Raw genomic sequence first — 21,792 nt, forward strand, 5'->3', positions numbered from 1 at the left:
CAACGAACTAGCCGACAGACTACCCGGCGATAAGCCCACTGCTCCGACGTCGGCCGCCGGATCACGCAATCTCAGACCGACCGTGAGCAACCACACGCTCTCTCGTAAACTCCACCCAATTCGGCTCGGCAAACGATCCCGATAACGATCATTTCGCCGGCCTTTGCTCTTGGTACCTCGAACGATGGAGAATTCTGTTGCGTCGCGACGTGGGATGACCACGCCTGATTTTCCATCTCTCCACGTGAAACCTGACAATGGCTGAGAGAGGAATCTCCATTACCATTGGTGAGCCACTTCTATGCTAATGAAATGGAACAAAAGCTGACCTGAAAGACCGTGGTGGAACATTTTGCGATGTCTGGGCAACGACTGCCGACGGGAGAGAGTTCGTCTTCAAGCTTTTGTCCGAGGATCCGAGTGCATACAAAGATGCGCCGACAGAGGGCGTCAGAAGAGTACTGGAGCTCGTGACTAGATCATCACTGCCAAAGAATGAACCAATCGACGGAAGCTTGATCGAGTCAATAAGAGTCGGCACCACCGTTGCAACAAAGTAGGTCAACTTGATGAATTCTCCCCGGAGCCTGCGTATCCATGCTGACCCAACAGCGCGCTTCTCGAACGCAAGGGAGAAAAGATTGCGTTGCTCACCACAGATGGCTTCAAAGATGTCTGTCGCATTGGAGATCAGACGCGACCAAAGCGTAAGGACTGCAGCCATTCAGCCATCTCTTGGGACTCGCACTGACTGCCTTCAGTATTCGAATTGAACATCAAGAAACCTGGTGCCCTTTACTCAAAAGTCGTCACCATTGATGAAAGAGTTACCGTCGAAGACTATATTCTCAATCCATCTCCAGTGCCCATCGATATCGCGAGTGATCCTGCCCTGGTCAAAACAACCAGCGGTGAGATTGTGCGAATTCTCAAACCTCTGCAGGATGTGCAGGTAAGAGAGAAGCTGCAGGCTCTGTTTGACGAAGGATTCCGGTCCGTGGCTGTTGCTTTTCTTCACTCATATATCTTTCCAGGTTTGTTCCGCGCAGCAGCACCTCAATCACTTCTAACAAAGAGACAGAACACGAACGAAAGGTGGCAGAGATTGCTCGCCAAATCGGGTTTGAATTCGTCTCCCTTTCTTCGGATTCTAGCGCAAACATTAAGATTCTGAACCGTGCTACGTCTGCGTGTGCCGATGCATATCTTTCACCTCACGTAAAGCGCTACGTCGATGGATTCCTCTCTGGCTTCTCAAAACTGCCCAAAAGAGTCGACTTTATGCAGTCAGATGGCGGTCTTTGCACTGCATCCAAATTTACTGGCTTGAAAGCAATTTTGAGCGGCCCGGCCGGCGGTGTTGTGGCCATAGCCAAGACCTGTTATGATCCTTTAGAAGGGAGCTCCGTTATTGGGTTTGACATGGTAAGTTTGAAATCCAGAATCGAACGTACTAGAGCTCACTCTTCTACAGGGTGGAACAAGCACAGATGTTAGCCGATTCGCCAAGAAATTCGAACATGTCTTTGACACCAACATTAGTGGGACGACCATTACTGCGCCCATGCTTGATGTCCGGACAGTCGCCGCTGGCGGAGGCTCTATCCTCAGTTGGCGGAATGGATTATTTGTCGTTGGACCAGAAGTAAATCCCCAGACCTCGTTGCAAAATTGTTCCTGACAGTTCGAAGAGCGCAGGAGCAAACCCAGGTCCAGCCTGTTATCGCAAGGGAGGCCCATTGACTGTAACGGACGCAAATCTCTTCCTTGGTCGACTGCTCCCTGAAAGGTTTCCGTCGATATTTGGCCCGTCTGGGGACCAGCCTCTGGATGCAGAAATTGTCAAACAAAAATTCCAGGAACTAACTGCGACCATCAACAACTCTTTCGATAGCGAGGAATTAATGACGCCGGAAGAAGTTGCTTTCGGCTTTTTAGCAATGGCAAACGAAACAATGAGCCGCCCGATTCGGAACATCACAGAAGCAAGGGGATTCACCATAAGCTCGCATAACCTTGCAAGCTTTGGAGGTGCAGGAGGTCAGCACGCTTGCGCCATCGCTCAAATTCTGGACATTCCCCGAATCATCATCCACCGGTTCTCGTCGATCCTCTCTGCCTACGGCATCGGTCTGGCAGATATTGTTGCAGAAACCGCCGCACCATCAGCATGCCGATACTCGGAAGACAACTTGAAAGATATTCTCGTCCAGTTTGAGGAATTGAAAGCGAAGACGACAAATGATCTGGTCTCCCAGGATGTCCGCCAAGAGCTCGTAGAGCACGAATGCTTCCTGAACATGAGATATGAAGGATCGGACACAAGCCTTTCCATACGTCAGCCAGAGAACGACGACTTTCAGACGTCTTTTGTTGAAACGCATCGTCGGGAGTTCGCCTTTGAGCTGGCCCGCCCAATCGTGGTCGATTCTATCCGTGTACGCGGTGTCGGCAAGAGCAGAGATCAGGACACACAATCCGCCAGTCTTTTCCAGGAATTGGAAAAGCTGCAGAGGCTTCCTGCGCCAGAGGTACAAAGTACACAATCGGTCTTCATACAAAATGCCTGGATCGACGTGCCGGTATTCGAGCTTCCTTTGCTCGACAAAGGAGCTGTCCTGTTTGGGCCGGCCCTCATTGTCGACAATACGCAAACCATTCTCGTCGATCCTGCCTGGAAAGTCACCGTCCTGCAATCTCACATTCTAATCGATGCTCCTGTTAAGGAAAAGAAGGAATCCGGCGATCAGAAAGGAGTCAGCCCCGTCGAACTGTCCACTTTTGCCAGTCGTTTCATGAGTATAGCGGAACAAATGGGGAACACGCTCCAGAGGTAAGAGCATCAAGGTGGGTGTCAATGGCACCGCCGGGAACTGCGGCTGCGTCCACGGAGCATTCGTTCCCTGCCACGGCGTTCTTTTGACACCCAGTGTACATGTTTCCACTGTAGACCAAAATTACTAATTTTGACCAGGACATCCATCAGCACATCGATCAAGGAAAGATTGGACTTTTCGTGCGCTCTTTTCACACCTGATGGAAAGCTAGTAGCCAACGCACCACACATTCCAGTCCAGTAGGTCACTGACTCACAGGAAAATGTCAAACTGCTGACCGAACGTCCAGCCTGGGCTCCATGCAATTTGCGATCCAATACCAGCATCAGCTATGGGATGGTAAACTTGCTCCTGGAGACGTTCTCCTGACAAATCACCCCGACTGCGGAGGCACTCATCTGCCTGACCTGACGGTCGTGACGCCGGTCTTCAACGACGGCCAGCTCATCTTCTACGTGGCCTCGCGAGGTCACCACACGGACATTGGTGGCATCGGCATTACAAGCATGATACCAGATTCGAAGTTCCTTTGGCAAGAAGGCCTCGCAATTAAGAGTCTCAAAATTGTCAGCGGCGGTGTGTTCAGCGAAGACATAGTGCGCAAAGCATTTGCAGACGTGGCCAACATGCCCGGATGTAGCGCGACGCGCCGAATCAACGACAACATTTCTGATCTCAAGGCTCAAATCGCGGCGAACCAGCGCGGCATCACGCTGCTCCAAAGGATGTGCGGTGAATTCGGTACTCCCAGCGTCCAGAAGTACATGTACGCCATCCAAGACAACGCTGAACTGGTAAGCAAATTCACCTATTCAAGGCTTGGTAGCAAAAGTTTTGGCACACAGAACCTCAAATTGGGGGCGGATAGGGAGCATTCAAGCTACCCTGCAGGAGGGTTCTCAGGAGCGTTCATTAGCTCCAACATGCGGGGGCTCATATCTGGGTGTGCCAGGGCTTTGGCGACCGAGCCCCGTTCGCAGCGTTCAAATGGCTGATCAAAGGTTCAACAGGCTGTCAGGAATCTGCTGAAGCGCGTCGCAGCCTCTCATGAAGGGAAGGCGCTGCAAGCAATTGACTTCTACGATGACGGGACGCCCGTCGCGCTCCGCGTCAGTATCGACGGCGACTCTGGCTCCGCCGTCTTCGACTTTACCGGCACCGGTCCACAGACTCTGGGCAACATGAACTCGCCCATCTCGATCACCCATTCGGCCGTCATCTATAGCTTGCGCTGCATGATCGACCTCGACATCCCACTCAACCAAGGCTGTCTGGCACCAATCGACATCCGCGTCCCCAAGGGCACAATCCTCAACCCTTCTTCCTCCGTCGCCGTGTGCGGCTCGACCATCGCCAGCCAACGCGTGACAGACGTGATCCTCCGCGCCTTCAGAGCTGCCGCCGCGTCGCAAGGCTGCGCCAACTCGTTCGGCTGGGGCATGGGCGGCAAGGACCCAGAAACGGGTATCACGACGCCGGGCTGGAACTACGGCGAAGCGCTCGGCGGCGGCAGCGGTGCCGGCCCTGGCTGGCACGGCACGTCGGCCGTCCAGGTGCACTCGACAAACACGAAGACGACGGACCCCGAGGTCATCGAGAAGCGCACGCCCGTCTTGGTGCGCCGCTACGAAGTCCGCGAGGGCACGGGTGGACGCGGCGCCTGGAATGGCGGTGACGGCGTCGTCAGGGACATCGAAGCCCGCGTGCCGCTCAAGTTCAGCATTTTGAGTGAGCGCCGCGTGTACAGTCCGTATGGCATGAACGGGGGCCGTGATGGCAGCGTGGGAAAGAACTTTTGGATTCGTTCGAACGAGGATGGCGAGCCGGAGACGATCTCGCTCGGCGGAAAAGCGGTTCTGAATGCGCAGAAGGGCGATAGGGTCGTCATTTGCACGCCTGGTGGCGGTGGATGGGGCGCTCCTGAACGAGATGCACCAGACGGAGATGTCAGACCGTTGCCGACGCAGTGATGAGTGGAAAGGCTACGATTGTTTCAAACGAGCGCTGTAGTGGAATGGCACGCGCGTAGTCTTGTTAGCAGAAACGGAACCAGTCAAAACCTCTGAGATTTCTCTCAACCTCCTGACGGCAACATGCATCCGTTTTTGAATTTCAATGCCTACATGTGTAACGTGCCTTCAAGAAGTGCCCTCGGATGTTGGTATAGCCAGTGAGCAAACGGCAAGAGTAAGAGCAAAGGGATGGACATGGCAAAGTCTCCTCCGAATCCCGACACATCATCAGGGCATTGCACCCCAATTTGCAGCAAGAACTCACCACCCCCTCAATTCTGCCACGAGCCCTCTCAGTGCTCACAGCACGCCGTATCTCGCCTCGTCCAAGCGCGTCGTCTCGCGCCAGCTGTCCTCCAACCAGTCGACCTTCACCACCCGCGGCACGCGCGCTCCAGGTGCCATAGTCTCAGAGATGCGACTGCGCAGCAGCTTTGCGCGCTGCTTGAGTGCTGTGTCGACTTTGGTGTTGTCCCCTGCGGCCTCAACCTCAGCGCCAACAACAATATGTGTCACAGCCTCTTCATCCAGCCTGCGTGCAACCTGTCCGCCAGCAAAGCGGACGGTATTCTCAGCAAGCGCAAGGCGAGTCGAAGTGGGGGCGCGCGACGGATCATTGTCAAAGAAGACGACGCAGCCGCGGAACATCCACCCAGGCAAGTCATTAAGTTCATCGCCGCCTTCGTCGTGCTCTTCCATAACCTGTTGCAGAAAGCGCTCAGCCGCGCTCTTGCCCTCGCCCGACGAGTGCTGCGCCGGCATGCGCTCAACCAGTTCGCGCAGCTCCGCCACACCGGAAAAGTCGCGCGTGAAGCTGTCACCAAAAGCGTCGACGGCGGTCGCGACCGTGTCAGGCGCGGCTGAGGGGCAGTCGGGCTTAGCGTGCAAGACGTGGATGGGCTCGAACGGCAGCAAGACGGGGCCTCGCGGAAGGTCGGCTTGAGCCTGCGCGACGCAGGATTGCAGCCAGGCTGGGCGGTATATGGAGTGCGTGTTTTTCTTGCGCAACGAAGCTACGGCGACCACGTTCTTGTCGGCGATACAGATGATGGGCGGGGTTCCGGGAGCAGGAGGGGTAGAAGGATTCGCCGTTTGGATGATGGAGCCGCCGTTCGCTTTGACGAGGGCTTCCAGTTCCGCTTTGGTCTTCTTGGGCGGCGCTGTTTCTTGTCCGGTCATAATGTCTGCCGTATATATTGTCAGCCTGTTGTTGGTCAAGTCCCAAGAGGAATATTCGCAACCTACAAAACGTCATGCCTTCAAACACTTTGGTCTGCAGCCCAGCATACGGCGTTGCCACCTCTCCATCTTGCCCAGCAACGACCATTTGCTTCTTTTTCCTGCGGCCGCCCCTTTTCCTTGTATCGTCGACCTTGAACTCCTTTTTTTCAGCATGTTCCTTTTCCACGTTGGCTTTGAGCTCCAGAAATTCCTGAATGGACAGGGCCTGGTCCCACTTCTTGTCCTTGCGTAGTGCCTTGAATCGCGGAAACCTCAATGTGAAGCCCATACGGAACTGATCTGTACCTGTTATTGAGGCTGCCTTCACAGACACGACAACAGACTCGTCCGGTCTAATCCACACATCCGGTCGCTCATATTGCTTGTCGCCGCCACCGAGCTCAATGAATTCAGTCGGTGGTCGTTTAGGATCCCATTTCCGCCACTTGTCGCCCGTGTAGTGACGGATATTGGCATAATCATCTGAAGTCATGCCACCGCCCACCTTGAAAAACGAATAACACTTCATGGGATTTGCGCCATGGCTGATTTGATGCTGGTCCACGCGCAGCCCACACATGAAACTAGACAGCTTGCCGCCCCGGTGTCCGGATCCGTAGTATCCACCGACGATGACGCAGTCGAGATCTTCGCCGAACTCGGTCATGTACTCCGGCTTGACCTTTATCCAGTCGTCGTTGCGCTCGTTCAAGCGGTATGCAGATCGCGGATTCTTGAGGACGAGACCTTCTGAGGCGTCTGCCACCACTTGACGCAGCAATGGGTCGATTTCGGATGCGCTGCGAGCCTTAATGTGGGGATGAATTTCCAGACGACGATCGATGGACTTTACCGTCGACTCGAGCGCATTTCTGCGGTCGCGAAGCGTCCATTGAGTGAGCGGCTGATTGTTCATGTAAAGGCAATCGAACACCTTGAACAATGGCCTCCTGACGCCTCCGAACGGATTCTGTTGCTCTGACAAGGCCGCAGTCTTGAGCGTCCCGAAAGGCGCCATGGCATCCTGTTCCATGTCCCAGGTGATCATTTCTCCGTCAAGAATAATATTGTTGACGCGTTCATCGAATGCATCCTTCAAATGCCGGGTCAGAGCGCTCTTGTCATCTTCAAAACTGCTTCCGTATAGATAGGTGTATTCCTTGGCCTTGCGAGACCAAAATGCGAATCGCTTGCCACCAGGAACGCTTTCATCTTCCATCATGTGCAGCTGCATGCGCTCGCCGTCCAGTTTTTCTTCAATCCAGAACTCATCGTCGTCTTCTTTTGGTTTCATCCTCTTGACCATTTGATCAAAAGATCGCATTTGGAAGGCGGCCAATTGGGGCTGAAAGCATTGCATCAAGTTGACGCCTCTCTCCTCTCCATCAAGGCGGATCGAAGGGTCGTAAAGTTCCCAGCACACTCTACGCAGGCTAGACGAGACGTTGAATAGACTCTCAGCATCTGGGTGCCAGCTGTTGAAAAGGGTCTTTTCCGTGGCTCCCACCTTCATCTGGCGGAGAATGATTCGGATGAGCCACATCATCTCCTCAGGATTCATGCGCTGGTAGAACTCGCGGAAGATGGGGAGTTGATCGTCTTCTTTGGACAGGACAGAGAGCTTGTCGAGCTTTGCATTCACCTCGGCAATGGTCATGTCGCCAGGTTTGGTCCGGATAGGCCTTTTCAACACGACTTCGTAGCATCGTCCAGCGAAGTCGCCGGCCATGGCTGCTGTAGCTTTGAGTCCAGGCAGCTTCCAGTTGAGCAAGTTGAATCCGTCTTCAGAATTCTTGTCAATGCGCAGTACACGAACCAAGAGCTTCCCAATGGCCTTTTCTTTGAGGCCGTACATGGCTCTGTCGCGATCTTTCTCTGGCACAATCAGGCGGAAGGCTGGATAAATGTCGTTGCCGACCTGCGTGCGCCATTTTGAGATGAAGCGATCGATGATGTTTGCTCGAACTTCATGCGGCGCCGGATTCGAGGGACCGTACGGCCTCTTCTTGAGAGCAGCGCTTCCAGGTTTTTTCTTGTTGTCATTCAGAGGGTTGAATAAGTTCAAGTAAAGCTCGTGGAATGGCAGCGTCTTGGAATGATTGTGGGGACGGTTTGGGTATCTGGGTAGCTTTCAACACCCGTGGACTTGACCAATCTCCAAAGGCCTGAGAGTGCAAGGAGTGACCGCAATGTCGGGAATATGTTGGAAACCTACTTTTCATTCAACTCGGCTTCGGAGAGAGCACCGTGGCCATACATCATCTGTTCCTCGTCGGCAGCAGCCAAATCTTGCATTATGGCGTCGGCAGCCATGGCGGTGTAATTTCGTGTTCAGCCAGCCTTGTCGCGTGGATGGGCGGGCTCCAGATGCAACAAAGAGGCGCGAGGTTGCCGGGCAAAGCCGCCAAGGGAGGGTGCGACAGACACAAGGGACGATGAAGCTGTTGGCATGTTTTGGCGTTGACGTGTTTGGTCGGGGGAGAGAAGAGGGACGCCACTAGGTGCAGGCAGCAAACGCCTTCCTATCACGGCTGGCAAGGAACCAAGCGAGCGAGACGAGACGCGCCGACGCGTGCCTGGTCAGGCCGCCTCACCCAGGTCCCGCCCGCCGTCTCCACAGCATGCTCACCTCACCTCCGCTCCCGAATCCCCGCCGCCTCTTGCACTGCCCTCTCCGCCCGACTCCGCTCGACATGCTCCTTTCGCGCACCAGATTCCAGTTCCCATGCCTCCATGACCGCCGGTCCTCCTCATGCCCGGATGCCTTCGGCTTCCGCAAACCACCCTGACGCCCCCGTCCCCCACAACACTCGCAATGCCGCTCTTGTTGGAGCATCGACCGCCTTTGCCAAACCGCCCGTTAAACCAAAGCCCGCCATCAACACTTACAGTGGGAACAATGGAGCCTTGGCTGCTGCGAGACAGACGGCCACTGCTACTCCGCAGCCGCTGCTGCCGCAGGGAACTGGAAACAGCACCTCTTCGCGGGCCTCCCACGCTTCTTTCTCCCTGAAAGCTGGCACTGCTGGGTCTTTGGGTGTCCCTTCAGTGCCAGGAGATCGATCGCGTTCCCCATCGATTGTTGCGGCTACTCGAGCAGCTGCGAAGCACACTCCTGTACCAGACTCCTCGACCAACAAACGCAAGAGCTGGAACAACACTTCGAACGAGTCATTGCCTGGTTCTGGACATGTTGGGGACCTGCGTTCGAGGTTCGATGGATCTTTCAGAATACCATCGCGGTCGCCCCCAAAGCACACAAGAATCTCTCGATCTCCGAGTCCCAAAACCGTGATTCAGCCCAAGCAGTCGACGACATCCTTGGTCCAGCCGCTCCAAAAGCGAGATGTGGAAACTTCGTCCTCAGCGAAACCTCCCCCTCGGAAACCCAATCCCAAACCCAAGCCAATCCTGACGTCGCAAGGCCCGCCTCCGCCTGTCAAATCTCCAAAACCTCAGCGCAATTTCACTACTCCTTTGGCATATCCAGGCCTTCGGGAACCTGCACATGATGAGGTACCGCTCTTCCCCAGAGCTGCTAGCGTAGGACAATCAGGATCATCTCCGGTCAGATCGAAGCCACCCCCGAGACCTGCACCGAAACCCGCCAAGTTCTCAGGCGAGTACAGGCGGGCCAGCGCGGCGTCTTCTTCGCAGGCTCCACTAAAAGTAGCATCGCCAGCTTCTTTGCGTGAAATTCCGGCCGAGGCCATTTCAGACTCGGACGAGGATGCTCCATACCTTTCTGCTCCAGAGACTAGAGAGGAGACCAAGACAAAACCGATACTTCCTCCACCACGCCGCAGTAATTTGATAAAGCCTGCACCGCGGACGCAGAGTGTTGATTTCACCAAGGGAACTTCGACTCCGGCCGATGAGCGGGCATCTTTCCTGGCCAGGTCTGCGAACCACACCCCACTTTCCGCAACCAACTCAAGGTTACAACCGACAAGCTCTGCGTACAAGCGAGAGTCTGCGAAAATGCTGGAGCCGCACTTCACGGGAGACTCGCTTGCCAATGCCATAGTGGGTGCCTCTTTGGCTACTTCTAGGACGTCTACGCCTGCCACAGCACCTCCCCCGCCGGCTCCACGTCGTGGTGGGCACCAGAGCAAACATCACTTAAAGTCTCGTTCGCGAAATCCGAGTCCTCAGAAACGACCTGGTCATCTTCTCCAAACGCTGCGCAAGGAGCCCTCTTCCAGTGATGACAGCGACTCTGGGCGGGATATGAAGCACAAAAAGAAACGTCACTTCCGGCCCAAGCACCCCAACAAGCACAAGGAGGGTTCGCGCAAGCGATGGCGCGAAAGGGTGACGGAACGGGAGAGAAAAAGGTATGACGGAGTCTGGGCAGCGAATCGCGGCGAGTTTCTACCGCAGGAGTATCAAGACTGCGTCCACGGTTTTGTGGTCAAGGACATTTGGAGCAGAAGCCGGCTGCCTTCGCATGTGCTGGAAGTGATATGGGACTTGGTCGATCACCACGGCATCGGGGTGCTGTCCAAAGAGGAGTTTGTCGTTGGCTTGTGGGTCATTGACCAAGCGCTCAAGGGTAGAAAGGTTCCGGTGAACATTCAAGAGAGTGTCTGGGAAAGCGTTAGAGGATTGGGCGTGAAGGTGAGAAAAGTGCGCGGAGGTAATAGGCGGTAATCGTGCGAGACAGCGCCTTGCTTCTAGAGCGACACTCAGATGATCTCCTTTCTGGCTTAGCACAATACCCCAAATCAAGTTTGACAATTCGACAGTGGCCTACATGGCACTCGAAATGGCTCCCAACGACTTGTCATTACACCGTGAAAGATTGCGTCTATTCTTCCTCTGACTAGATGTAGATGGACACCCAGGGCCGATTGACCCCTTTCAGCCGCGTGCTACACGCAACGGCGCGTGGCTCGGAGCGATCCTAACTCTGGGCCCGGTCCCGAAACCAAGCCTACTTGGCACTGGTTTGCTCCTCGGGTACTCCCGACGACGTTCGAGGTTAACAAGCTTCCCGCCGGTCGACCCCGGGATCTTCGCTGGACCGCAACTGCCGAGACTTGACGGCGGACGACCACTTCGGATGTCAAAAGATGGAGCATGTCACTTCCTGGCCTTGCGCTTCGGCTTAGGGAGAAGTCGTTCTTCACCGCAGCTGCGTTCAGGGAGCAGTCGTTGAACACCGCCGCTGCGCCTGGGAACTGTCGTTTACTATTCTCGTTGCGCTCAGGGCGCTGCCATTCATTTCACGTCCACTGTACGGACACTGTTTGCAAAGCACCATTTCGACACAGGAACAACGATCGAAGGGTGAAAAATTGCAATTCTTGCGGCTATTACAGAAACGCTATGAGATGCCACGCTAACTCCCCATTCAAGACTGCCTCTTTTCTGACCAGTAAACCTCTACTTGCGACGCCAATCCGTTGAGAAGAAGGAAAAAGAGAAGGGAAAGAAAAGCTTTTCCGAACAAGCGAATTCAGCTGCTGAACTCCATCTCCTCCTGCGGCACGGCCATGTTCTTGTGCGAGATGATGGTGCTGGGGTGCCAGATGTTGAAGATGATGCAGGTGATGAACATCAGGAGGGCGTCAAAGACGTACAAGTACGCCTCGTGCATCTGGAGGGTACCATCTGAGCCCTGGATGTACTCGGCCAGACGGTAGATGGAACGCCACAGGATGAGCAAGCTGGCGACGTAGAGGATGACGAGGTAGCGCTCCCACGGGACGGAGATGGTCTGGGAGCGGTTCGTGGGGTAGGCGCGGATGCGGTAGTGGAAGAGGCCAGACGCGACGACGAAGAAGCCGAAGAAGAGAATCTGGACAATCAGACCGCCGACAATGATGTGCTCGCCCAGCTCTTGGTCGTCCGCGCTGTTTGCCTTGGCCAGCATGCCACCGCCCGCCGACTGCATCAGGAACGACAGCACGTCGCCGGCCACGAAGATCTTGGTGACCCAGGTCGCCCGCACCACGCTATGGGCCTCGCCGTTGGTCAGCCGGATGATGCGGCCCAGGATCATGTAGATGGATGCAGCGAAGAAGGTGGGACCGATGAGGAGCAGAAGCGACTGGATGATGTACGCGTTGATGGACCAGTTGGGCGCTTTATCCTGGGAGTTCATGGCACGACCGACGTAACCGACTGCTTCGACTGTGTGGGAAAGGCCAATTAGTCTTTGCAATGGGTGGAATACGGGGTTGGGAGCAACGTACAGAGTCCTCCAATGACGAAGGGGATGAAGTACCATGTCTTCTTCATGGTGAGTTGGATGACATGGGCGACGGAGCTGATACCGAAGCAGGCGATGAAGATGACCGCAGCCGCGAGGCTGGGCGAGTAGTTGTAGAGCGTGTATTCGACGGTACCAGAATCCGAAGCCATCTTGATGGTCTTGCTTGGTTGGTGTCGAGGTTCAAGTCCAAGGTCTGTCGTGGTTTGTTGTCTGTGTAGAGAGGAGAACTGGAAAGAACAGCGGGCAAAGGTTTTGATTACTGCGGCGCTGGAAGTGACGAATGAGGAGGAGTGCCGAGGAGCTGTCTCGATGCGCCGAATGAAGGTGTGTTGTGTAGTGTGTGCCTGAGAAGCAAGTCACTGGGGAAAAGTCAAAAACATAAGTAGAAAGTTGGAGCCTGGAGGAGCATCAAGGCGTTCTGGTGGCTGTACATTTTTTGACCCTGTGTACCCACTTGTTTCGTTTATTCTTATCGTTTGCAAACGGTTCCTTCGTAAGGCGCAGCCGTCGGAGGGGTTTTTTTGGTGGTTGGAGCATTTGTCGTTTTCGTATCTGCCGATACGAAAATCATTCGTGCCTGAATCTGGCTAAAAGCCCGTGCAGGACCCACTCCTCCCGCGCTTCTTCCAAGGGCCTTGGCAACACGAGTACGATTATTCTTTGCCATCAAACATCCGCCGAATCTGATTGGACGCTTGCCTTCAACATGCGGACGGCAGGCGGCTCTGTCCGCCATTTGCGGCTAAAACCTTTTCTTGTCCCTGTCGAAAATCTTTCTTGGCCTTGACCACATCGATGAACATTCGAATTCTCTTCTCAACAGTCAACCGTTGACAGGGAAAACGGCATTGAGCAGTTTCCTACCTAGCCATCATCGAGCAACGTCGATGCCTTCAACTCGCCGACATGTGGCACTTGCGAATCCCCAGCAAGAAAGGCGCAAGTTTCGCATCAGATGAAGGCAGGCTCTCTTTGTTGTTTGTCTGAAAGTCGGCAAGAGGATACCCACGGCGATCATACTCGGCTCGCATCCGTGTTCGTTCCTTCGGTTTCGGCTGTGTCTTCCAATTTTCCGGACCGCATTTTGCAAATATGCGGAGCATACATATGTGGCTGTCTAGAGCCCTGCATGTTACACGTGTTGCCTAGCTGTCCTACTGGCCCCTCATCCTGCGAAAACAACATCTGCTCCGCGCACAACTCAGAATACGGGAAGAGCACAGCCTCGAATGGCTCGACGCGTCGGGACTCTGGTCTTCAGCGGCCCAGCCTCCCTCGGGCTTCCGATGTTCTTCGGTTTGCCGAACGGATGTCCGCATTTAAAACCGAGAGCAATCGCTGAATTCCTCCTGCTGTTCTGCTCCCACCCTTGAGTCGACGGGTCTGCCATTAACGTTTCCTGGACCAAATGTAGCAAACGGCAGAACGGCTTGGAAGATCGTCCATCTCCCTTCTGCGTCCCCACCAGGAGAGAGCATTAGCAGCAGTGCTTGCGTTGTTTGCGATTCGTTCAAGACGTCGTTGCACCGGAACTGATACTTCGGCTGCCATTCCAGACCAGAGAAGAACCACACATCGGATTTGAGGGTGGAGCTGCGTCAAGGAATCTTTCAATAGCTGCGTCACGGAAGAGATGGAAAACAAGACGTATCGTTGGGACATCCATGCGGAAAGATTGCGAAAACTCAGCCGGAGCGCTTGCTACGCTACCTGCGATGACGTTGGTGCGCAAGGCGGCCCGGAAAGAGATGACCACCGGCTCCGTTGCCGTCGTTATCAGGGCACCAGGCTGGATTTACGCACTCTGGTGGTCCGGATTCGAATGAAAGACGATCTCTGAGCTATTCCCGGGAGCTCGAAAGCCCGAAAAATCGTAGTCACTTCAGGCTGCCGAGGCTGGAAGATTGCTGTTCTCAAGAACGTCATCAGCGTGGTGACTGGCATGGTCTATCGATGGAAAGACAACGTACAGCTAGTTGGTTTTGTGTGGGATGGCTAGCGCCGAACCGGACAAGCGGGCAGACGAATTGCGTCAATCCAGCTAGAAGCGACTCGGCGCATGCAGCAAGACGCTTCGAAGGCGATTTTGGCCTAACTGACACCTCGATGTCTCGTACACTTTGCTGCCCTATTGGTGGTTCCGACAAGCGAGCTCTAATGCGCCTGACCTAGGAGCCGCGCTACTGTCTATTCCTCGGTTGATGCTCTCACGCCAAGGTCTCAAACGCACCCCAAGTGGCGAAGAGGAGAGTTGGAGGTACCTTCTCGATTGTCGATTGAGCCAGAATTCTAGAAGTATCGGCAACCGCGGGATCGACCGAAGAAAGCTCCAACGGTCCAAGTCTTGTTCGCCGTCAAGCCTCGTCGGTATCTTGGCTACTCAGTCACCGACTTGGCTGGGCCCAGTAAAACACCACGATCCTCCAGACGGACTCCCTGAATCTTTTGCAAAGACTAGCTTTTATGCCTCGGTAAGATAGTGGACCTTGGTAACGCCATCAAACGGTCTTGCCAATGTTTTTCTCTCTTCTGCGCGACCCACGTGGCCGTTGAGGCCTAGAGGTTCTCCGTTGTCGTCACTTGCCTGGAGTAGCCAGGGCCTTCCCATCGGCCTCGCGTGCAAACAACAGACTGCATCCATGGCGGCCGTAGCGGACGTAACCGAGGACCTGGAGCCTTGGGATCCGGGCATGACGGCCATGCGCAATTCGAAGTTTCATGCCAGCGCTAGAACGATCCCGCTTTCCGGAACCCGGGGAAAGTGAGATCGTTGCCTGTGGCCTTGGAGATACTGACCAAGCGGAGGTGATAGATGATACCTCCTTTTACCACGGTGACATCCAGGGGATCTGCATCCCCCTCTGCAGATGAGTCCGGGGAGCTGTCGTCCAACACCACAGTTGCGCCTGAGACACTGTCGTTTACCACTGCTGTTAGACTGAGGGAGCATCAATTCTTTTGGCATCTACTGCGCTGAAGATCTGCGACGCGGAGTTGCCTACCTTCCGGTGCTAGACCAGAAGCACGTTAGTCTCCGACGCCCAAAGTTCCATGTTTCGCTGAGGCTCGAGTTATCCACGATACACCGGTCAGTCTTGGTCGCTTTGGTGCTAGCGCTCTTGGATACGCAGAGGTCCCGTATACTGAAGCGGAGGTATAGGCGATTTTTCGCCGACTGTTGCTTGAGCTTGTTGACGTCTAGGCCAGTTCCTGTTCCAAGGCAGCATCGTGAAGTAGGCCTCCGGATCCTGGAAACGCCCGAGAGGGTGTGGCAGTATACCTATATATCTGCTCTTGCTCTCCCTTATTTCCCTATCATCATCTCCACACACAACAAATCCAAACACACAGATCTTCCAAGCACACACAGATCTAGCAATGGTTCTCAAGTCTTCTCTCGTCCTTTCAGCATTCCTTGGACTGGCTGCCGCAGCGGCTATCCCCCGATGTGACGAATTCGAGTCTGAACAGGGGACAATCAGCCGACGGTCGGATGTCGATATACAGGCCGAAGTCGAAGTCGAACAAGACAACAAGGGAAAGATTGGCAAAGGAAAATGCGCCTCCGTAATGGTCGTCTTCGCTCGTGGGACGACTGAGATTGCTCCGCTCGGAACGATTGTGGGCCCTCCTCTCGAAACCGCATTAGAGGCCATGGTGGGCAAGAAGAAGGAGGTCATGGTCATGGGCGTGGACTACCCTGCCGACGTTGCCGGATTCTTGGTGGGTGGTGACGCCAACGGGAGCGCCATGATGGCCGCGACGGTCAAGGAAATGGTGAAGAGCTGTCCAAATTCGAAGGTCGCAATGGTCGGCTACAGGTGAGATATTTCCTCCCTGTCCTGTTTTGCGTGGCCTCGGAATTCCAACTGACAATCTCTATAGTCAAGGAGGACAACTCGTCCACAACGCAGCCGCACAGCTCGACACTGCCGTTGCCGCTCGGGTCTCTGCTGCCGTCATCTTTGGAGATCCAGACTTCCCCAAGCCTGTTCCAAAGATCGATCCGGAAAAACAAAAGGTCTTTTGCGCCAAGGGAGACGCCATTTGCAAGGGACAAGCCATCATCCTGCCTCCTCACCTGAGCTATGGTAGCGACGCAGAGGCCGCGGCTCAGTTCATCATGGCCAGCTATGACGTCTAGAGAGTACATCAATGTCGGGGCGTGGGCGTCACACCTTTTCTCTTCAGGGACTTTGCGATTCGTTGATAGATTTCTCTGCACCTAATTTTCCTGGCCCTTTTCATCAGCAAAGGCATAGCGTTTTAGCGTGGTAGTACAGGACGGCGTTGATGATAATAGAAAGAGTCGACAATGGCCAGTATGCCTTTGTTCATGTGTGCCATGACAAACGATTCGCGGCGTGGAGGCGTCCGGAGACAACACCGGGATGACGTCTAGAGAGTACATCAATGTCGGGGCGTGGGCGTCACACCTTTTCTCTTCAGGGACTTTGCGATTCGTTGATAGATTTCTCTGCACCTAATTTTCCTGGCCCTTTTCATCAGCAAAGGCATAGCGTTTTAGCGTGGTAGTACAGGACGGCGTTGATGATAATAGAAAGAGTCGACAATGGCCAGTATGCCTTTGTTCATGTGTGCCATGACAAACGATTCGCGGCGTGGAGGCGTCCGGAGACAACACCGGGTTTTAACCGTAGCGGAATGCAGGTGGCATTGCCAGCGGGCGACAGACAGGGAGCGTCCAACTATTCGAACATGGGACAACTGCGTCAAGTACGCCTTCCCGACGAAATATTGTAGACTCACACGCACAGTCCTCTCCTGCACTCGCATCCGTAGTGCCTTCAGGCCGCTTGAGAGCAGATAAGGAACCGCCATAACGGAGTCTCAAGAATCAAGGGGATTGTTGTGCATTCTCTACGCGATGGGCAAGCCTCAACTCATCGACTCCAGTGATCTCCGATTCCCAGTGTGGCAATTGCGAACGCAACGACTTTCCACAAGAGGCCTCGGAGAACTGGGCGAGCAGATGACCTCTTCAAGAGGGACGATAGATGACCGAGAGAATTGAGCGAAGAGGTACATCGGTGCGTGTTCTGGAGAGCCGTGAAAAACTGGACCAATAACCCACGCCAAAGCGCGACAGGACGATGTTACCCTGAGGCCGCTGTCCTCAAATCTGACCACATCGACGCCGAGTGATCCAGTGGAAGCGATTGACCTTCCGTCAGTGTCAGACCTAAGTTCAGGGCATCGGTTCCAAAATCTGCCGGATTAAAGGTTGACTTGCTGGCTTGAATCTCAGTTTCCACGAACAGCACCCACTGGTGCAAGACGGCGTTGAAAACAGGCAATCAGTGTCGATGATATGGAGGTCGTTGATCATACGAGATCGCGCAAAATCCAAGATTCAGAAAGAGGTTTCTCAAGGAGCATTCAAGCACGGGTTGGTTGTTCTGCGTAAGCTGAGAGGATCGTTTCTTCCCGTGCCCGGCCGCAGCGACGGACGGCATCCAGGCGGCATCCAGCGGTGAGCCTAATCATCGTCATGGCTTGGGATCGACACGAGATGAAAGACAAAAGGTTGTAGTGAGTTGAGATGACTGCGAGCCTTGGGTGGGTGAGTGACGGGGAGTATGGTCAATGAGCTGTGCCGGGTTTCTGCCGCTCCGCAGAGTCTTGGCCGCGAACCGGAGTCGACGATGCCGCCTGGCCTGATCCTGGGCACGGGCAGCCGCCCGCTCCTCAAGGTTCAAAACAACTCGAAGAACCTTTTGGCGTCCACTTGTTGGAGCCTCACTCGACATTCGCGACAGGATCTTGCTTCCAGCGTTCCCTCAAACCCCTTCGACATTGCCTCAATGGCTTCCATACGTACCCTAAGCATCGTCGCGGTGCTCGCCGCAATTCTCTTTCCCGTGTACAACTGGCTGGAAGCAAACCTCGAGAGCTTCTACATCTTCGATCCCACGGACCTTCACAGCCTATCCCTGCGCGCCATTGAGACTCACAGCAACGATACCAAGGCCATCGTCAACTACATCACGTCTGAGCTGTCGGGGAGGGACTCTATCACGACCCATGTCAACATCGAGGAGGAGTGGGTTTTCAACAATGCTGGAGGGGCCATGGGAGCCATGTATATCATCCACGCCAGTGAGTCCGAGGGTCCCTTGCAGGAATGAGTGAAGGCGCCGTACCAATCATCTTCCAGGTATAACCGAGTATTTGATCATCTTTGGTAAGCACAAGAAAGGTCGCAGCCTGGGGGTTTAGATTGTTGAACCAGATGCAGGCACCGCCATCGGCACCGAAGGTCACACTGGCCGTCACACGGCTGATGACTACTTCAACATCCTCACGGGCGAGCAGCGCGCCTATGTGCCCGGAGCATACGAGCCCGAAGTACGTGCCCTCGTTTATGCATGTCACTGGCCATAGCTGATCGCCGAATAGGTCTACCCCGCCGGAAGTGTCCACCACCTGCACCGCGGTGATGTCAAGCAATACAAGATGGAGGCGTCCTGCTTTGCGCTCGAATATGCTAGGGGCTGGATTCCACCCATGCTTTTCTTCGGATACGCGGACACCTTTTCGAGCACGCTCGACTTTCCAACTCTTTGGGCTACAACTAGGATCACGGGTCGCGAGATGATTTCGAATCTGCTAAAGGGGAAGTTCTGAGCGTGGTCGTGTCGTGTTTACCGTGCACTCTGAAGATATCCGAGGAACGGAACAGGCCTCCCACGCCGCCAAGCGTCCAAGTCGAAGAGCACAATCACCGAAGGGCCGCAACCCCATGGCACCCGAGTCGGTCGCCAGCACCTTCGGCTTCGAGACATTTGTAAACGCCGAATGGCGGATCCACTGTAATGTGAACAATGCGATTGGGGAAAAACAAGTACAGCAACAAGCAGTGTCTTAGGCAAGTCTCGATTTGATCACGAGTCTGCTGTGTAAATGGAATCCATGTTCAATATGAATGCGCAGTTGACGAAATGGTTGGTCGCGGCTAGCTCCGAATCTGCGGTTAAAGGCAAGCTACCCCGGAGATCCAGAGCGTTAGAGTCTCCTAGCGGCATGAGCGGCCCCTGTGGCTAACGGCTTTCTGCTCGAGCCGTCGCTAAAATATCAGTCTCCTTCCCAATCCAGGCAAAGTGCCCGTTGACCATAATGGCCTCTTCTCTGCTTGCACCGTCCCTCCAAGCAACCCGTGTACCCGTGGCCGTGCAGCTGTCGGCCATAGGGTAGCCGTGTGCCTTGCACGAGGAGCTGGCGGGTCTCCAACGCAAAGCTTATATAGACACTATGAATTGCATCTACGACTGCAACTCCATGGGTGTCGCGCTCCCGCCGTTTTTCTTCCCCGGACCTGGACCTTGAGCCCACTGACCGCCGGTCATGGCTTTCCTCAAGCTGTGCTCTTTGTCTTTCCTTTTGTCTACTGCCTTTGCTGCCGATACGTACGCTCCTGTTTCGGCAACATGCGCCTCGACGGCCCTGGTTCGCGATGCGTCGGGTCTCTCGACTGAAGAAACCACCTGGGCAGAGTCGCGCAAGGCCATTGCCGACGAAGCCTTAAAGACCTGGCTCGCAAAGCAAAATTCAGCCTGGGCAGACGCAACAACACTGCCAAAGCTGGCCCTCAGCAGCAGTGGAGGAGGATACCGTGCCATGCTTGGCGGTGCTGGAGTAATCAAAGGATTCGATTCGCGGGACAGCAACGTTTCGACCTCGGGACTCTGGCAAGCGCTGACATACCATGCTGGTTTGTCTGGCGGCGCCTGGCTCGTCTCGTCCGTGGCGGGCAACAATTGGCCGACCATTTCGTCTCTTGTCACCGGGTTGTGGGGTAATACGCTCGACGAGACCCTTTTGCTGGCCGAGGGCTTGGACGGCGCCATCGACATCGCGGCGGACCTCAAAGCAAAACACAAGGCCGGTTTCGACACGACTCTGACTGACACCTGGGGCCGCCTTTTGTCCTATCAAATACTATACGGCGACAATGGAGGCGTCAACAAAACCCTGTCCGATATTGCAGGCCTCTCAGAATACACTTCACACAATGCCCCCTTCCCGATCATGACCTCGACCGGCGTCAAGCTCTGGGAAGGAGAGTGCAAACCCGACACCCTCGGAACGCAGTATGAGTTCTCGCCCTTGGAATTCGGATCATGGGACAGCGGCGTCGCGGCCTTCGTACAAACCGAGTACCTTGGATCCAGTCTCTCCAACGGCGCGCCATCCGGCGGTGACTGCGTGACCGGCTACGACAACCTGGGCTACATGTTCGGCACCTCGTCCTCACTCTTCAACCTGGCCTGCATCCCCGCCGAAGTCAACGCGACGGAGATTGGCACCCTGCTGTACGAGATACTGATCAAAGTCCACGAAGCCGCGACGAGCGATTTGTTCGGCGTTTTCCCCAACCCCTTTTACCAATACACTGCCTCGAGCGACATCGCCGACCAAGACACACTGTACCTGGTCGACGGAGCCGAGAGCAACCAAAACGTGCCGCTGTGGCCGCTGATCCAGCCGGCGCGCGCAATCGACGTCATCTTCGCCAACGACCTCAGCGCCGACACGGACTTCAACTGGCCCAACGGCACGGGGATTCTGCAGGCGTACGAGACGGCGATGGCCGAGGGCCTGACGACCATGCCCGAGATCCCCTCGATAGAGACGTTTGTGTCCGAGGCCTTGAACACCAAGGCTGTCTTCTTTGGCTGCAACGACCCGGACGCCATCACCATCATCTATCTGCCCAACTTCAGTTTCTCGGCTGCTAGCAACGTCTCGACGCTGCAGCTCGAGTACGAGGCGATTCTGACGAGTGGTATGTTCTCCTCTCTCATTGATCCCTCGAACTTTTGCTGACATTTTGACTGCACAGAACTCGTCGCCAACGGCGTGCAAATTGCCAGCAATGGCGGCAAAGCAGACTTTGGACCTTGCCTGGCCTGCGGCATCATGCAAAAGAGCGGCGCGACGCTGCCGAGCGAATGCACCGACTGCCTGGCGTCGTACTGCTACAACTAAATGCTCAGGCCCCGGATCTCCCCCTTGGTCAGCCTCAATCTACAAAGAGGCTTCTGATCTTTGCCGTTTTATTGCACCAAATACCACTTGTTCAATCATAGACCGATTAGAGATGAGAAAGCGAGCAAGCAAGCGAGCGAGTCGAGCGAAAAATTATTTCGGGTTGTTCCATGTTGAGCAAGCGAGGATGTCTTACTTGGATATGTATATTTATGAACCTGCCTTGAGCTTATTGCAGATGAAGCCTTTACTTCGCAACCCATTCTACTGCATTTACTCAATTGCTCTGTACTTTGAACGAGATGCGCAGGCGGGTAGGACGAACAGCGGCTGATTGGTCTTCCAGCATTCTTTCGCCCGTATTGATTGATCCGTCCAGCCGACCAGACAAGGTAACATGTCCCTTACGCACCCCAGCCACCGAAGAAAGCGCGGAGGAGACGAAAAGCGCAAGCTCCGTGACTCTGTCATCTCCAGAAGCCATCCTGCCCTA

The 21,792-nt window shown here is 54.8% G+C and overlaps 7 protein-coding genes across 7 annotated transcripts; 5 read left to right on the top strand and 2 right to left on the bottom strand.

Annotated features, from left to right (window-relative positions):
• The first annotated feature begins 86 nt into the window (after nt 1-86).
• On the top strand, nt 87-4,911 carry J3D65DRAFT_617463 (oxoprolinase). Its single transcript, XM_066799552.1, has 10 exons — nt 87-288; nt 337-556; nt 613-707; nt 762-1,034; nt 1,082-1,425; nt 1,475-1,645; nt 1,692-2,833; nt 2,975-3,076; nt 3,127-3,631; nt 3,848-4,911. Exons 1-10 carry the CDS (start codon nt 258-260, stop codon nt 4,805-4,807), a joined length of 3,843 nt encoding a protein of 1,280 aa, XP_066658024.1. The 5' UTR covers nt 87-257; the 3' UTR covers nt 4,808-4,911.
• J3D65DRAFT_617465 (ATP dependent DNA ligase domain-containing protein) lies at nt 4,820-8,593 on the bottom strand. Its single transcript, XM_066799553.1, has 3 exons — nt 8,286-8,593; nt 6,095-8,190; nt 4,820-6,033 (listed from the first exon to the last, which is right to left on the bottom strand). The coding sequence occupies exons 1-3, from the start codon at nt 8,381-8,383 to the stop codon at nt 5,150-5,152; spliced, it is 3,078 nt and encodes a 1,025-aa protein (XP_066658025.1). The 5' UTR covers nt 8,384-8,593; the 3' UTR covers nt 4,820-5,149.
• A 113-nt stretch (nt 8,594-8,706) lies between these two features.
• On the top strand, nt 8,707-10,832 carry J3D65DRAFT_617467 (uncharacterized protein). Its single transcript, XM_066799554.1, has one exon. It carries the CDS (start codon nt 8,804-8,806, stop codon nt 10,721-10,723), a length of 1,920 nt encoding a protein of 639 aa, XP_066658026.1. The 5' UTR covers nt 8,707-8,803; the 3' UTR covers nt 10,724-10,832.
• Nucleotides 10,833-11,150: 318 nt separating this feature from the next.
• On the bottom strand, nt 11,151-12,868 carry J3D65DRAFT_585645 (RTA1 like protein-domain-containing protein). The gene is made up of 2 exons (XM_066797750.1): nt 12,271-12,868; nt 11,151-12,208 (listed from the first exon to the last, which is right to left on the bottom strand). The coding sequence occupies exons 1-2, from the start codon at nt 12,437-12,439 to the stop codon at nt 11,532-11,534; spliced, it is 846 nt and encodes a 281-aa protein (XP_066658027.1). The 5' UTR covers nt 12,440-12,868; the 3' UTR covers nt 11,151-11,531.
• A 2,567-nt stretch (nt 12,869-15,435) lies between these two features.
• Nucleotides 15,436-16,624, top strand: J3D65DRAFT_266900 (cutinase). Its single transcript, XM_066794930.1, has 3 exons — nt 15,436-15,444; nt 15,498-16,111; nt 16,176-16,624. The coding sequence occupies exons 2-3, from the start codon at nt 15,669-15,671 to the stop codon at nt 16,432-16,434; spliced, it is 702 nt and encodes a 233-aa protein (XP_066658028.1). The 5' UTR covers nt 15,436-15,444; nt 15,498-15,668; the 3' UTR covers nt 16,435-16,624.
• A 1,491-nt stretch (nt 16,625-18,115) lies between these two features.
• Nucleotides 18,116-18,938, top strand: J3D65DRAFT_549551 (C-8 sterol isomerase; the record flags this gene model as incomplete). Its single annotated transcript, XM_066796958.1, has 4 exons — nt 18,116-18,410; nt 18,469-18,495; nt 18,550-18,659; nt 18,711-18,938. 4 exons carry the CDS (start codon nt 18,116-18,118, stop codon nt 18,936-18,938), a joined length of 660 nt encoding a protein of 219 aa, XP_066658029.1.
• Nucleotides 18,939-19,655: 717 nt separating this feature from the next.
• Nucleotides 19,656-21,299, top strand: J3D65DRAFT_601190 (lysophospholipase; the record flags this gene model as incomplete). Its single annotated transcript, XM_066798017.1, has 2 exons — nt 19,656-21,096; nt 21,154-21,299. The coding sequence occupies 2 exons, from the start codon at nt 19,656-19,658 to the stop codon at nt 21,297-21,299; spliced, it is 1,587 nt and encodes a 528-aa protein (XP_066658030.1).
• Between the last annotated feature and the right edge of the window lie 493 nt (nt 21,300-21,792).

The sequence above is a fragment of the Phyllosticta citribraziliensis genome (genome assembly GCF_038025025.1).
Source record: "Phyllosticta citribraziliensis strain CPC 17464 chromosome Unknown J3D65scaffold_3, whole genome shotgun sequence".
Taxonomy (NCBI): Eukaryota; Fungi; Ascomycota; class Dothideomycetes; order Botryosphaeriales; family Phyllostictaceae; genus Phyllosticta; species Phyllosticta citribraziliensis.